This window comes from Monopterus albus, unplaced genomic scaffold, assembly GCF_001952655.1.
Source record: "Monopterus albus unplaced genomic scaffold, M_albus_1.0 scaffold328.1, whole genome shotgun sequence".
Classification (NCBI taxonomy): Eukaryota; Metazoa; Chordata; class Actinopteri; order Synbranchiformes; family Synbranchidae; genus Monopterus; species Monopterus albus.
In genome coordinates, this window is record NW_018128208.1 from 648,484 (window position 1) to 663,148 (window position 14,665).

General features: G+C 42.6%; 2 protein-coding genes across 2 annotated transcripts in view; one reads left to right on the forward strand and one right to left on the reverse strand.

Annotated features, from left to right (window-relative positions):
• Positions 1–1,821: 1,821 nt before the first annotated feature.
• LOC109974325 (alpha-(1,3)-fucosyltransferase 4-like) lies at positions 1,822–4,457 on the reverse strand. Its single transcript, XM_020624473.1, has one exon. It carries the CDS (start codon positions 4,301–4,303, stop codon positions 3,230–3,232), a length of 1,074 nt encoding a protein of 357 aa, XP_020480129.1. The 5' UTR covers positions 4,304–4,457; the 3' UTR covers positions 1,822–3,229.
• A 6,102-nt stretch (positions 4,458–10,559) lies between these two features.
• Positions 10,560–14,665, forward strand: part of cux1b (cut-like homeobox 1b) — a 68,425-nt gene continuing 64,319 nt past the window's right edge. Inside the window, exon 1 of the mRNA XM_020624478.1 lies at positions 10,560–10,697. Coding sequence (XP_020480134.1) covers positions 10,635–10,697 — 63 coding nt within the window. The 5' untranslated portion in view covers positions 10,560–10,634. The remainder of the gene's footprint in view (positions 10,698–14,665) is intronic.

The window sequence follows — 14,665 nt, forward strand, 5'->3', positions numbered from 1 at the left end:
CACATAACACAAGTTCCTGTAGGCAGGATTACCATTGACATCCGGGGGCAAGTTGGTAAACATCTAATTTATCAGTAAGCAAACAGGTAAAGGGTTTATTGCACATTTTAAAAAGATTTGCAGCTTTTATGATAAGGAGAGCTGTCATGTTTGCAAAGAGGGAACACACACACTGTTACAAAAACAGAGCTGGCTTTTGCCTTTCAATTATCTCGTCAGAAAAGGGAGATAAGTGTGGTTATGTATCAGTGTCATATATTCTGCTCTGGCCCCTTTATGCATCCTTTCATCTGTGCTATGTCTGCCTGTTTCTGTCTTTCTCCTCATATACCACGCACCCCTCCTCCTCTTTCCGTCTCTCTCTTGTTTTTCCTGTCTACTGAACAGAGAGATGTTGATATGAGCCCCGCTCGCACGGCCACAAGGGAACAAGTCTCTGGTGCTTTTGATCAGTTGCAAGATCAGACATGTCCACCGCTCCCCGTGTACACCCCAGTGACAGATCATGCAGCATAATGGGCAGGCACAGACAACCAAAGATGCACACCCACACATGTTCTCTCTGTAGATCATACAAGCATGGGCACAAACACCCAATGGAGAGGGCCTGTGGCCCATGTGTTGGTTCCGCTCACAGTGGGGTGGCTTGTTTTCTGGACACGAGGGAGCAAGAGAAAGAGATGGTGTGTGTGAGTTCCACTTTCTTGCCGCCTTTTTTGCCTTTGACAGTAAGATGGATGATTGCAATCACAGGAACCATCAGTGAGACAGACTGGAGGTCTATGGGTCAGTGAGACACAGCCATGGGAAACCAGCCATCAGATTATTGCACGGCGCTGCCATGGGAACGCTGTGCTGTTTATTTGTCTAGAGGTTTTGTTGTTTCATATGCATTTTCTTCTCCCCACCCCACCCTGTGCAGCTTTTGGATGTACACAACATAAATGCTTCCTCGTAAAATGTGTGTAGGCTGTGAGAGAGAGCCAGAGAAGGAGAGTGTTCACATTTCACCACATATTAAGCCTACTGTATGTCACTATATCTCCTCAAACCAGTTCAAAAGTGACAGATTTCATAGCGATTAGACTGGTCTCTTTGATCCCTTGAGAGAATGAGACAGAGACTTTTCACTCCCAAGTCAACGGATGTTTTTAAGAGAAACATCTGTTGCTGTACAAATGAGATTACTGTGTCTCTGGCCAGGGGCACTGTTACTGGGGGGGTGGGGGTTGTCTGAAAGAGAGCTGAGAAGGATCTTTGTAATAAGCTGTAGCTGGTAGTTACCACATGTAAATCAATTTAAAATGCCTCAGATTCTGGGTATTCATCAAAGCTCAGCTTCAACTTGTACTGCCACTGTTGGAACCTGTGAATCTCTATTTCACATTGATATATCCAATATTTCGCCTTGTTGCCAAGCAACACTCACCTCATCCTCTGTAAACTTGTCGGCCTGTGACATGAGGTGATATTTCATCTTGCAGGAGAGGAACAGAGGAGAAGAATTATTGTTTAGATCCCTTTGACTTTAAATTAGCTCTGATCTGTAGTTCACTGACCATGATTATGCACAATCTGCATCCTTGAACTTTGGTAATGATTTATGGTTTTGTATTGTATTGCACTCATTCATTGTTATCTGAGTGCTGAATTCCTGTGCGATATCACAAGCGACTGAATCATCTCTGCTGTGTCTGTGCAGACTGAAAAAAATTCACACACTCTCTCCTCCTCCGTCCTGACGACTCCTTTTCCTTCTGGGTCAAAGACCTTCGAGGTGTTGGGAAGCGTCTTCTCGGGTTCAGTTCCTGACAAAACACAGGTAAAATTGCGAGCGAGAGCTGTTCTGTGAGTAGATATAACCCACTGACTTGGTTTCAGATGATACTTAATGCGTCAGTTATGGCTTTTCTTAGTATTGTTTTGTAATATTTTGGTGCAGATTGCAGCAAATCAAGACGGTTTCACGAGATCCTGTTTACTCATGCTTAAAAGTGCCCCAATAAATAAATGAGACACAAGTACAGATCCTAATCAGGGGGACTGGAGTGGGGAGGGGAGCTGCTCAGACCAAATCTATGTCCTTGGGGAAGTGCTGTAATCAACCAGTCAGTGATGTGCAGACACAAAGCAGGGGCTCAGAGTGCTATTTATGGGATACATGCCACACTATTACACAAGTATCAATCACATATATGGCTCTAAGCTAACAGCAGTTCAAATCCAAGGATGCTCTGATTAGCATGATTTTGTAATTACCCCTGAGGCATGAGATGTATTGCAACAGGTATTTGTGCACTTTTTGGAAGTATGGCCTCCCTGAATCAAACACGCACAGAGCAGGTTACACACACTCCCTTTGAATATGTCCACACCAGAAGTGTGTAACAGTCAGATGAAAGAATCAAATAGTTTGTCATTAAGTTGTTTTGTAGCACCATACACCTAATGCTGCATCACACTATGATTGAAAGCAAGGATTTTGGTACAGCCCTGTTTGACAAAAATATGTTACGCAAGAAAAGGTTTGCACACAGTGTTGAATGCCCAATAATTGAATTCAATAGTAGCAGCATTGTTTCGATCTATATAGGATCTTCGTCAGGGGTCATCAAACAGGCATCTCGCGTGTTTGATGTATTTGTACATTTTTGTCTACACTGTATTTGCCTTTTTGATTGTTCCTCTCATGTCAATGTCTTTTGCTCCTTTAGTGGGGAGTTTTCAGGCAGCATATTTTAGTTCTGGCCTGACTGTTTTTTTAAGGAGCACATTGTCTTCGAATTTGTCAGACTGAAAACATCTGAGTGGCGTCTTAGCAAGGGCATTCATTTCTTTCCATAAAGTCTATCTATCTATCTATCTATCCATTTATCTATCTATCTATCTATCTATCTATCTATCCATATTTTACCATTGAGATCAGTATCTCTTTTTCAAGGGAGGGAATGTTTTTGTAAGTGGGACATAACATGCAAAAAAACACCAGTAGGCCAATGTGTACAGGGCCACAAGTAGCCAACTGAAAAGATGAGAATCTATTAATTTCAAAACTAATGTACTCTTTCTCAAGTCTATCTAAATTGTCATGTGCTAGTTTATGTTAAGTCATAATTTGAAATAAAATTAGCAGTCTCCCAAATATTCGAAGATTTGTTTTGTTCCTTTGAAAGCAGTGAGCTTGTCTCAACTTTGCCCTCAGTCAGTGCTGGAGGTGATGCTGCTTTTTTCAGGAGTGAAACCAGTGTGTCAGGCGTTTGACCACGCTAGTCCTGCCTCTGGTCCTCCTCACCGCCCTGCAGGCCGTACAGTAGTGTTCAAGCCAGAAGGTGGGCTGGTGTAAGCTGAGGCCCCCTTTCCAGTCCAGGTGCCGCCTGAGCAGGAACGGGTTGCGCCTCAGCATCAGTAGGTACCGGGCCAACCCTCGCACTGTGGGGAAGTCATCGACGTGGATGAAGGCCTCAGGGGGCAGAAAGCGCTCATAGTTCTTTCTGGACGGACCCAGGACCACCGGTACGGCACCGGCCAGCACCGCGTTCCATAGCTTCTCTGTGATGTAGTCGGTGTGCTGCGAGTTTTCCAGCGCCAGGTAGAACAGGTACTGTCTGACCAGCCGCACTATATTGCCGCTTCCACTGTCCCGGGGTAATGGCAGGCCCGCGCGCCCGAACACGTCCACCTGGATGTACTGGCGGAGTTGGTAGTAGAAGGTCACGCGTGCATGGGACTCTTTCCAGTTGCTGACGACCCAGGCCACAAGGCGGGACCTGAGGAGGTCTGAGCGCGAGGGTCCCTGCAGCGGCTGCGCATAGCGGGTCTGAAGACCTTTGGCTGTGCGCACACGAGGGATAAGTTGCCCGTACGGGAGGAAAATATCTGAATCTGTCCGGTAGCTCATTGTGAGGTTGAAAACGCCTTCAAAATCCCACAGTCTGGGCGTGTGCGTGGGGGACTCATAGTTCATCCATATCCACTTTTGCGCACGTGGCCGCCGTTCATGTGGCAGTTCAGCGATACCGGTGGCAACCTCCCGGTGGTGGATGATCACAGCATCAGCCTGCGTGTACGCGCGCCGGTCGTAGGTGAGCATGCACCCTCCGATCTGATAGAGCGTGTAGCAGTCCGAAAGTTCGTGGTACCGGCCGAACGGCTGCGTCCATATCAGGAGGGTCACTGTGCTGTTCTCAGAGACAGGCGGTCCCAGCGTGGACGGGTCAGGCAGATAGAGTAAACAGATTGCTATGAATGACCAAAAAACAAGAGTGGCCATGCACGCAAAGGAGCATTCAGCCCCAACTCCCATCGACGCCTTTCACCCTGCAGTTCCTCAGAGGTTTACCGTAACTGGCATCAGTCAAGCTGTCTCCTTTACATATGAGGTATTAACGACACTTAAATTAAACTCGTAAAAAGCACTCGGGGCAGTCGTTTGTTCACTTAAGTGAAACTGGCTTGCACACCCAACACAATCAGGAAATTCTTTTGTTCACTTAAGTGAAACTGGCTGGCACACCCAAATGTCCTTTAGACATTGTACTTTTAGGTATGATGATGAGCACATGGCCTACAGGTCTCGTTATTTAACAGTGAAACACCCACTACAAGCTTCTCCCGGCTTTCCGGCTCCCGTGTGTCTCTCCCGGTGGTGGCGGTGGGCAATTTCTATCTTCTTGGTCAAATAGGGGTGAAAAACATTTGCACCAATGCTGCATGCTGAAGCATTTTGACGTGGCAGCGTTGGTCTGAGTTCCTGTTACCAATGAATAGGGCTTTTGTGAGGCCTGCAGACCGTCAGCCACTTTTAGCTTGAGTAAACACTTTGCACCAGGGCGCGGTGTTCTGCTGATGAAATAAGCCAAGGTCAGTTTTTAAAGAACGAGGCATAGCCTATTTATCATTTTGTGAGTAAATGAATGGAGGCCCAGGGGTCAAATTTAGGATTGGCAGTACTGTAGTATCATTTAAAGTTCTGGTCAGTAAACTCAGTAGCAATAATTACTAAATAATGTGACAACTGAAAACTTTCTGTACATGCTATAATATTACAGGTTGTAAAACAAGTGTAACAGGCTGCTCAACAGCCTATGTGCTTCATATAAAACGCTACACGGGCCATTCACCACTAGGTGTCTCCCTACACAAACACAAGGCTGGCAGTGGCGCGTCCTGCCCGGTTTGTGCAGTACAGTCATATTGGGATTTACCTCCAGACTTGTATGTTTAATTTGACTAATGAATAAACATTTCAGCTGAAAATTGGGCCTGCTGCAGCAAAGCTCTGACAAGGTTTGTTTTCATTGTTTTATTTATTAGATATGAGCCAGCACTGCAACACTCTCTAACCAGAAATGTTAATAAATTACTCAGTTTTAATTTTGTGAGCTAACCTAAACAAATACTGAACAAAAAAAAGTAAGCACACAAACTCTTGTTATGTGAAGGCATTCTGTTCAAAACTCATAAACAAATGATGAGGCAGCAGGGTTGAAAATCCTGTACTGTGTGTTGTTTCTGAGCTCTGGTGGGCAGGAAAAACACTCCGTGACTGGGACAACATTATTCCTCCCCACAGACACAGAGCATGTGAAGTCTGAATGTGAGCGGAAAAAATGGCAGTCAAGGAGGAACGGGAGGAGATGAAGCGAGAAGCATGTGTGTCTCCGCTGGGCCCTCCTCCTTCCTGTTCCATCCATTCACTTTTCTTCACCATGTACCAAAAAAAAAAGCTCCCTGTGTGTTTGTGTGCATGCATGTGTGTGACTAACAGGTTTTGTATTCTCTCTGCATTTTTTATCCTCCCTTTCATCTGAACAGTTCTATTTTGAGCTGATCATTTGCTGTCCTGCCCAGGGTTACCTCACGTTGGGAAGAACCGCCTCAACTTATGGCTACATGATGAGGCTCAGCATTATAAACATGTCTTTCTTCAGGAAAATGAGATGAGGCTGAAGTTGTAATAACATGTAAAAAAAACCAACTGATTTATCTTCTTCTAAATCAGTTTTGTTTATTTTAATCCATTTGTTATGCAGCACAAACGCATGCAAAAGTTGCTGGGAATGTGCTATAATTAAAGTTGAACTGATTGGTGATATGGTGACATTTCGTGACTACACAAAGCTTGGCATTTATGTGTGCTTCATCTTCCCTCTGCTCTCTTGCTAGAAAAATAACTTTTTCTCATCAAGCTGTTTCATTTGCTGTTGTGGACCTTGAATCTCTGAGGAGGGATCAATATTGCCCCTGTCTGTGTTCAACGGTCAGTGCAGCTATTGGCCACAAGTGTACATGTGTACAACAGACTGAAGGACAGAAAACAGACAAACAAGCTTGTCAGGTCATTTCACATTGACCTTGGAAGCCATCTTTTGCTGTGTCACTGAACTTATTACTGGTAGTGATACACAAAAAGCTGTATATTTAGCAAACTTTGTCTCTAGTTTTGTACAATCTTCAGGCTTGGGTTTACTAGTGCGTTCCTGTTTCTCAAAAGTAGTACCGCTGTGTATCTATGTGTTTGTGCGTGTGTGAATCATACCAGCACAGAGAGAAGCATTCAGGTTTTGATAGGACCCCCAGGTCTTAACTCATCTTCCCTATTGATTTTCTCTTGCTTTCCTTTTTGCTCTCCCAGGGGACGAGATGTCTCAATTGGTCCCGGCCAGTGAAAGAGAGTGAGTGAAGAAGAAACAGATAGAAGATGAGGGAATGGTGGGGGTGAACACAGAGGAGGGAGGAGGAAGAGGCAAGAGGGGCCAACAGGCTCCCTGGTCACAGAGGCCCTCACTGACCCCTGACCTTGATCATGACCTTAAAGGTTACCCCACAGGTCAGAGGTTGTGTGAAAGTGCCATTGTGCCGATTCACTACACTGCTGGGTGATGATGATCTTATGCAGCCTCCCCAGACTGTCTGACATGATCAGTGTTGCTCTCTGCCTATGGCTCCCAAGGGCCACACATCCATCTCTAACCCGGCCGCACGAGGATCGCTAAAAGCACCTTACAGGCAGAGTCAATGAGCAGAAGAAAAAGGGACACAAACAGAGAAAAGTGGCAAAGCTAAAGGACAGGAAAGCTGTTTTATTTTATACCGTCCCAACCTCTCGGGGTATAAGATCTAGTTGTAAATGGCACTGACACAGAGAATGTGTGTTTATTTTTATATTTAAACTCTCACCAGATGTACATGAAGTGATTATACTTTTTAGAGGCTAAAAGCATGGGTTCCAACATGTTCCTTTCCTTGTCATGAACACTTTATGCTGTTTCTTTCTCCTCCCTCATTTTACCACAGAGTGTAATAAAAAGACGTGTAAGGGAATAAAACCCTCTGAAGTCACTCATGCCAGACACACATAAACCTTTGTAGCAATAACATGATCATTTGTAGGTGGACTGAAAAGTCACTCTGTTATTTGTTCCAGCGTACACAGTGTTCCTCCTGCTGCTTCAAAGTAATCCAGCCTTGTGAAGCTGCAGTCAAATCCTTGTGGTGGCAGTGTGTGCTGAAATGCAAAGTTTGAGAGGAGCAATTCAAAGTCATCCGATTTATAATGAACACAACAAAGTTTGCATCAAGATCAATTTACCAGATGGAATTATTACTTTACTGGATGTAATCTGAACAAAAGAAATGTAGCAGTTTGTTAGCAAAGCTTTATGTAAAGGAGAAGTTAAGAGAAAGTCAAATATCTCTGTTTGCACAATTGTGCTCAGGTAGATTAAGGTTTAATAGTCCCCCTGAACAGAAAATGCTTTGTTTGTTCTATGATTTTAGATAAGATTGAAGTTCATTTCATATGTTTTTGTTCATTATGGGTTGATTTCTAAGGCATACTTTTTAATTAAATGTTCCTTTGTATGTCAAATTATGAAATTATGTTTAGGCAGCTTTTAAAAGAGGAAACTCAGAGGTGTGTCTATATTTTTGTCCTCCCCAGCTACATAGGATCAGAATATTAGGAACACCTCTGAATATAATGTAGTCCAGTACAATGCCACCTTTAACTATGACTTCAGTTCTAAACATATAATTGAATTTATACATTTATGACAATTTCATAAGGAACTGAAAAATTTTGAGCGTCATAAACACAGATGTTAAGGAGGAAGTGTTGCGTGCATACAATTTTACAGGTGTACCTAATAAAATGGTTGGTGAGTGTATAACTGTCCAAGTAAACAGTGTGTTACCAATGTTAATAATCTTACCATGTATTTTGGAGTTATTTTCAGCTGTTATGTTAATTGATAACATATTCTTTGGTTCTCTTTCTTTCACTTTTAGTAATATAAGTGGCATAAAAATACACGATGTTTACTTTAGTTATGTATTTACTTTGTGTGATAGTAGGATACAACTATATAGACACGAAGTAATGGACATGCTGCTAAGCTACTAAGCCTCTGTGGATTATCTCAGACCTGTATTTCTGGTTTGACTTAATGATAGGTAGGATCACAAGTTATGCAGGCCAAGCCAAGGAAACATTGATTAACAAGGATTAGACACAGGATCCATTGGTTCAAATGCAATATGTTGTCTAAAAAGTGAACATCTTTTCAGCATTTATTATGTAACTTAGTGCAGTCAATTGCTCAAAACTTTTTAAAAGACAAATGTGATGTAATCGCATTTGACACAGAAAGTAATTTGAATTGTGCTACTATTATATCTTTATTCATAGCTAGCTTTCGTTATTTAGATTGTAACTGAATGCTAAGTCTAAGTCAATACTTCTCATTACTTCCTGGGTGTGACGGGCAAATTAAACCCAGCCTTTAATTCACTGCATTATGTCTATAAATGAAGTACAGAATAAGGCAAAGCCATTTAGGTTACATATCAGATAAGCACTGAGCACCATTTACCTTGCAGAAGGAAGGAGACACAGACACACTGAAATCAAATCAAGTAATGACCTGAAAGTTAAGTTAATTCAAAGCACAAAAATACCCACCTTTGTATCCACACAAATGCAGTGAAAGAGGTGTTATTATCTATGGCAAATTCTCATGTTAAGTGTAGTGAATGCAATTAATGTGCAGTGGCTGTAAAGAAATGAAAATGATTGAAGAGAGAAAAAAGGCTATGAATATTTTGTTTAAAGCTGAGCTGATAAAAAGGGTGTATAGGCTCTGCGTGGTCAAGAAAAATAAAGTAGGCTCAGAAGTGTGAATGCAGGCATGGATTTTCCACACAGCTATGGGCTCACAACACACTTGGCAAATCAAATTTGGGAAGCCACAAAGTGCTAAAAATGAAAACAGTGCGTATAACAAATGTGTTACCCTGATAAGGCAGCGTGACTCTGGTTGTGTGCAGAGCAGTTGGAGGCTGAAGTTGAGGTGTGATGTGTTTTAAGGTACATGAAGTGGTATGGTTTGGCACAGTGTAATTAGAAATTCTTTGCCTATCCCTCTGACACACATCCACACACTGAGGGGGGTCGGAGGACATGGTCAACAGGACCGATGCCAGAGGAGCAGCAGGGTTCGCTGTGCTGCTCAAGGGCATTTCAGCAAAAGATATGTAGGCACACTGCGACCAGAACCAATGGGCTGCCATACAGCAATGACTTGACTGAAGGAACTACACAACAGTCTTATTGATTAACTAATCTGATTAATTAAGAGACTTATTAAGGACTAAAAGAATGTCTTGAATAAGAATATTAAGACTTACTTTCTTAATCACATTATTGTAATTGAGAAAATCATGAGCCTTGTGAAAGTCCACTCCATCTTTTACCAATTCTTTATAAATGGCCAAGGTCAGCAGGTCATCTCCAGCCCTACTATGCGGAGTTTGTAGATCCACCCCTTTTAATTAAAATAAAATAAGACATATGTATCAAGAAAATGTAATTATGGTGGTTATTTATTACATTTCTATAAATGGTCTTCATACACGTTCATAACAGAACAGAACACAAATCGCGGATCATTAAAAAAACTATCAAACAAACAACAACAACGACAACAAAACAAACAAAAACACATACACAAAACCAACACAGCGTTTATTAACTCTTTTTTCATTTTGTTCATGTTGTTCTAACAAAATGTAAACTCATAATTATTATTCAAGTAGGTGCATGGCAAAATGACTTCTTACCAACTCACTTTTTATTTCTAAATTTGACAGTCACACTGCCGTTTTGTGGGAGCAATGAGGACTGTTAAATCATCTTTTTGTACAGCTCAGATGAAACACTGGTTCTAATTGCTTTATGAGTGCGTCTTAATAGGCTATGGCTTCCCAGTAGCCTCCTTGTATTATTTTTATTTTTCAGTGATCTTTGCTCTCCATTATAGGTACCTAATGATCATATAAATTACGACAGCAAACACAGTGATACATTTATTCTACTTCAACGTAATAAAATAGAGTAATTTAATGCCGGTTCGTTTATTTACCTATAATGTTGATAAAATCGCTATTTAAACAATTATAATGGCGTTATTAAGGCAGCCCTCCTGTGAGCTGACTCCGTTCCGCATAGCAGCTGTTGCTGGGGTGAGTTGCGAGAAAAATCCGGTCCGGGTGTTCCAGCCGCCCGGTCCTCTCCACTGAACTCCAACCCCCGCGCTCTCTATCAGCATCTCATTCCTGTCTCAATATGTCTCAAGATGGCGGCCAATGCAGGATCGATGTTTCAATATTGGAAGCGCTTTGACTTACAACAACTACAGGTCAGTTCAACCTCTGCTTTACCGGATTACTCTCTATTCGCCTCGGCTGTCTTGTCTCCTTCGGTGGCTGTGTTTTGTGTTTTTCGGCAGCCGTGTTGTAGGTGTTTAGGACGAGAATTCAAGACCTCTTCCTCACATTGATGAAAGTGGCTCTCTCGCTGATCAGAAATTGATCCTCTTTGTTCAATTCAACATCGATCGGACACTGCAACCGGGCAAGCCGGGGCGACGCCGCGGGGATGCGCCGAAATAAAAACAAAACGGCAGGGCTTTGGCGAAAAGCTTTCGGTTAGCTGTCTTTGTTGCGTGTTCTTCAACTTTTACTGGAGCGAGTAGCCGTAGTTAGCCCGACGCTTTAGCCGTTGTAAGGCTGGATAATTTGGGGGAAAAATAAGTGCGACTCATTATACGGTGGCGCTGTGGTGACACCAACCGCGGAGACGGCCAGCACCGACAGACAACAACGCTTTGCTTGTGTTTTTTATTGCTTTTAACTGTGAAATGTCCAAGTTTACCTGGGAACGAATGAAAACATTAGCAGCGTTATCAGCTAACATGTTTAAAACAGTTTATACTGAAGTCCTCTCTCTGTTATGGTTGATGAACTCGATCGTTTTTTTTCCGGTTTCCCTGACGGCAAATACACACTGTGAGGTTTTCACAGACCTTGCCACGTCTGTGAAAGTGGACGGGACAGTGCTGATGCGATGCTATTCAGTAAACAATACTAGAAATAGGAACGATCATAACCTTGTTGATTATCATGAACTCCCCCAGAAATGTCCCAACAACCTCGTGCACGCCTCAATCTCGGCGTGCACGTGGCAGATCCATGGCACAGTAAAGGATATGAGGCAAATATTGGGCCTATTCAGTGTGAATATAGCCTGTGTATATTAGAGCGCGTTTGACCTATCACAAGACATGGAGACAATGGCACTGTTGTGTTTCTCCTGGCATTTAACGTGCATTGCTGAATTTCAAATAACAATTTATGAATATTACTAGTCCAGTAGCTGTCGTCATTAACATAAGATTGCATTATCTAGGTTGGCCCAATTGTTCAGACATGAATTTGTAAATCGCACAGGCTTGAGGTTTAAACTTTTATTTAGGTCATGATGCCCCTGTGACTATGTAGACAAAAGGACAGTGAACAAGTCTTCCCAGCGGGCTTTGTGTTGCACTTAATGCCACATCATCAAGGCTTCACTTCTCCTATTTATTTGATCCTGTTTGGGCCTCCTACTCGTCCCCCCTAGTTCATGCATTATGTAAAAAAAATTCAGAGTGGTTTCTCTTTTTTTTTTCCTGCACTTTGTGTGTGTGTGTGTGTGTGTGTGTGTGTGTGTGAATTTGTCTGAGATTGGTCTTTTTCGTAGATTGACTGCCAGCACAGACAGCGAAGGCACTGCCAGCAGCCAGGACATGAAAAATGCATCGCATAAGTTTGTGATAAGGCCCAGGGTAATTATGGCAAAGGCCCCTATCACAAGCGATTAGTCAGGACAGTGAATCTGAGCGTGTGCAAAAAGGGTGGCGGTTGGCAGGCCTGTCTGCAGGATAGGAATCAGTTGGAGCTGGTGTGTGTGTGTGTGCACGCGCGTGCGTGCGTGTGTGCAGAGCTGCTCAGAAGATTCACTGTCTGTTATTGATGACATCTTATTTACTGTCCCTTCTACTGAGATGCTCCTAGAGGAAAGCCCTCAGAGTAGACATTTTTTAAGTTTATTTTTTTTTTTAGGATAATGTGGGGTTAGCATGATATGATCATGGTCTACACATGGCTTTGTCAGCCAATTGCTTTCTCATTTGCTTCTTCCTCGTGACTGAATGGGCAGCGTGCACTGTACACTTAAAATCACAGTCACTTTTGTGTATGTGAGAGGCACCAGCAAAGGGATGTTTTTTCCTTTTCTTTTTGTTTCTTTTGATGATGAAAATCCAGCCCAACCTAGTTGTCAGTAGCTTTAAGCCATTGTAGCGTCTATTCCTCAGGCTCCAGCTGCTGATGTTCATTAAAATCCTATTTGATCAACGTGTCCTATTCTCTGTGTGAGAAACTAGCTAGGTGGTTGTTACAGGACGGAGAGGGCTTTGAAACAGCACAGCGAGCTGTTAACTTGTCTTCTCTGCATGCTCCCCCCACCCCCAACCACCACTACAAACATAAATGGGTGCAACAGTGATGCTTTTAGCAAGGTCTCACGCACTTGCAAAATGGATCAGTGATTCAGAGATGATGGCAGGGTGACAGTGAATTACAGATGGAGGAGGTTTTAACGTCTGTAATCCCTGTCCGTCCATTACAGAGTTGAATTTCTTTAGAGGGGGTCATCACTCTTCTCTCCTGTTGTCTTTTTCTTTTTTTCAACTTGGTCAAGCAGTTTGCTGGAACATTGTGTTTCTGCTTGTGAGTGAAGAGAGAATGCGCTTCATTACAGGCAAGCGTTAATAAGACAGGAGTGAATAGTAAAGCCTGAGCCTATATTTTATATTTTCTGTGTGTAAGCTCAGGAAATTAAGAACAGGCTCTTCTGTTATACACTATTCCCAGTTGAAGCCCAATAAGCTTGCATCTCACCTCATAACATTTCCTGGAACAAAGCACCCTAGAGCCATTTTGAAAAATAGTTCACTATGTTAGCGGACAACTAAATAGTGACTTAGATGAAAACTGATCTAGAGCTCGTTCTTATTCACCACCTCCTAATGGGTAAAATTGGAAAAAAGAGTTTTGTAAGCCGATCCCATTGGCAACCTGAGTAGTTTAAAATCTCTCAGCAACTGGCCCGCTGTTGTCTGCAGGAGTTTTAGTGTTAATTTATGAGCTGGTTGTCTGAACTCACTGGTGGGATATTTTTACCCCTCTGTTGCTGCACAGGCTGGGGGAGCACAGAGGAAGGGGCATCACGTCATGCTTTTACTGTAGCCAACCGGTTCTCTGCCCAGTGACAAAACCTGGCATTGGGACTGAGGTTTCACTGTGTGTTGGTGGATGGTGAGCGACTTAGCGTGAGTCAGAGACAGGGATGAGTGCATGTCAGGTCTTTGGTCTGCCCTCGGTCTACTTCGGTTGGAGCTCTTGTCATCCTACTTTCAAAGAGGTTATAGTGTATCCTTATGAAGGATACAGTCTGTATTGCTCAGAGGGATGTGCAGCTCTCAAAACGCATCCCCCTAGTCTTCATATATCTTATCAGCAGGTAGTTCTCAGTGGAGGCCCATATTCCCCTACACCTCAGTGATTTAGGGCGCGTCACACTCGGACTCGATTTGTCCACCCTCCCTCTGCTTTGAAGAGTTTCTACACCAGACTCAGTTCATCCAATTTCATACAGAAATTATATATAATAATCCCACTACTCAGTTAAATCATTTTTAAGTTGGTGTGGTAAAAGGAATTTTGAGCAGTGTCATCTGATGTTTGAACAAAAGATAAAAAGCACTTAACAGAAATCTAAAAATAGGGGCACCCAAACAGATGGAGTCTGCAGCTCTTAATGCAGGCTTGAGGCAAAAATGTGTGACAAACAGACACGTTCCCTGAAAGGCGTGGAAGTTTTTTCTTACAATAAAAATTGTTTTATTTGTTTCCATGTTTTGTAATTTTAGATTGAGTGACGTTGGAACAGAGTCTGAGGGGATACTTGAACTGCCTGGCCTTAAGACGGTCCAGGTGTTATTATGAGATGCAACTATAAATCTTTTAAAAACTGTGTTTTTGCCTGTTTTGTTGTGTTAGGTATTTTTAGTCAGATAGATATTGGATAGATACTTTATGTATTAGAAATTTTTAGTAGAGATAGGATGTCTAGTTAGACTGTTAAATGCTCAGGCATGCTTATGAGTTTCTACAGGGTACATCTGGTCAAGGATAACTAGAGAGAAAAGTTGATGACTGTCAGCAGACAGGATGTTTAATATTATTATTATGACGTGTATAACTGTAGCCTTAGCCATAATAT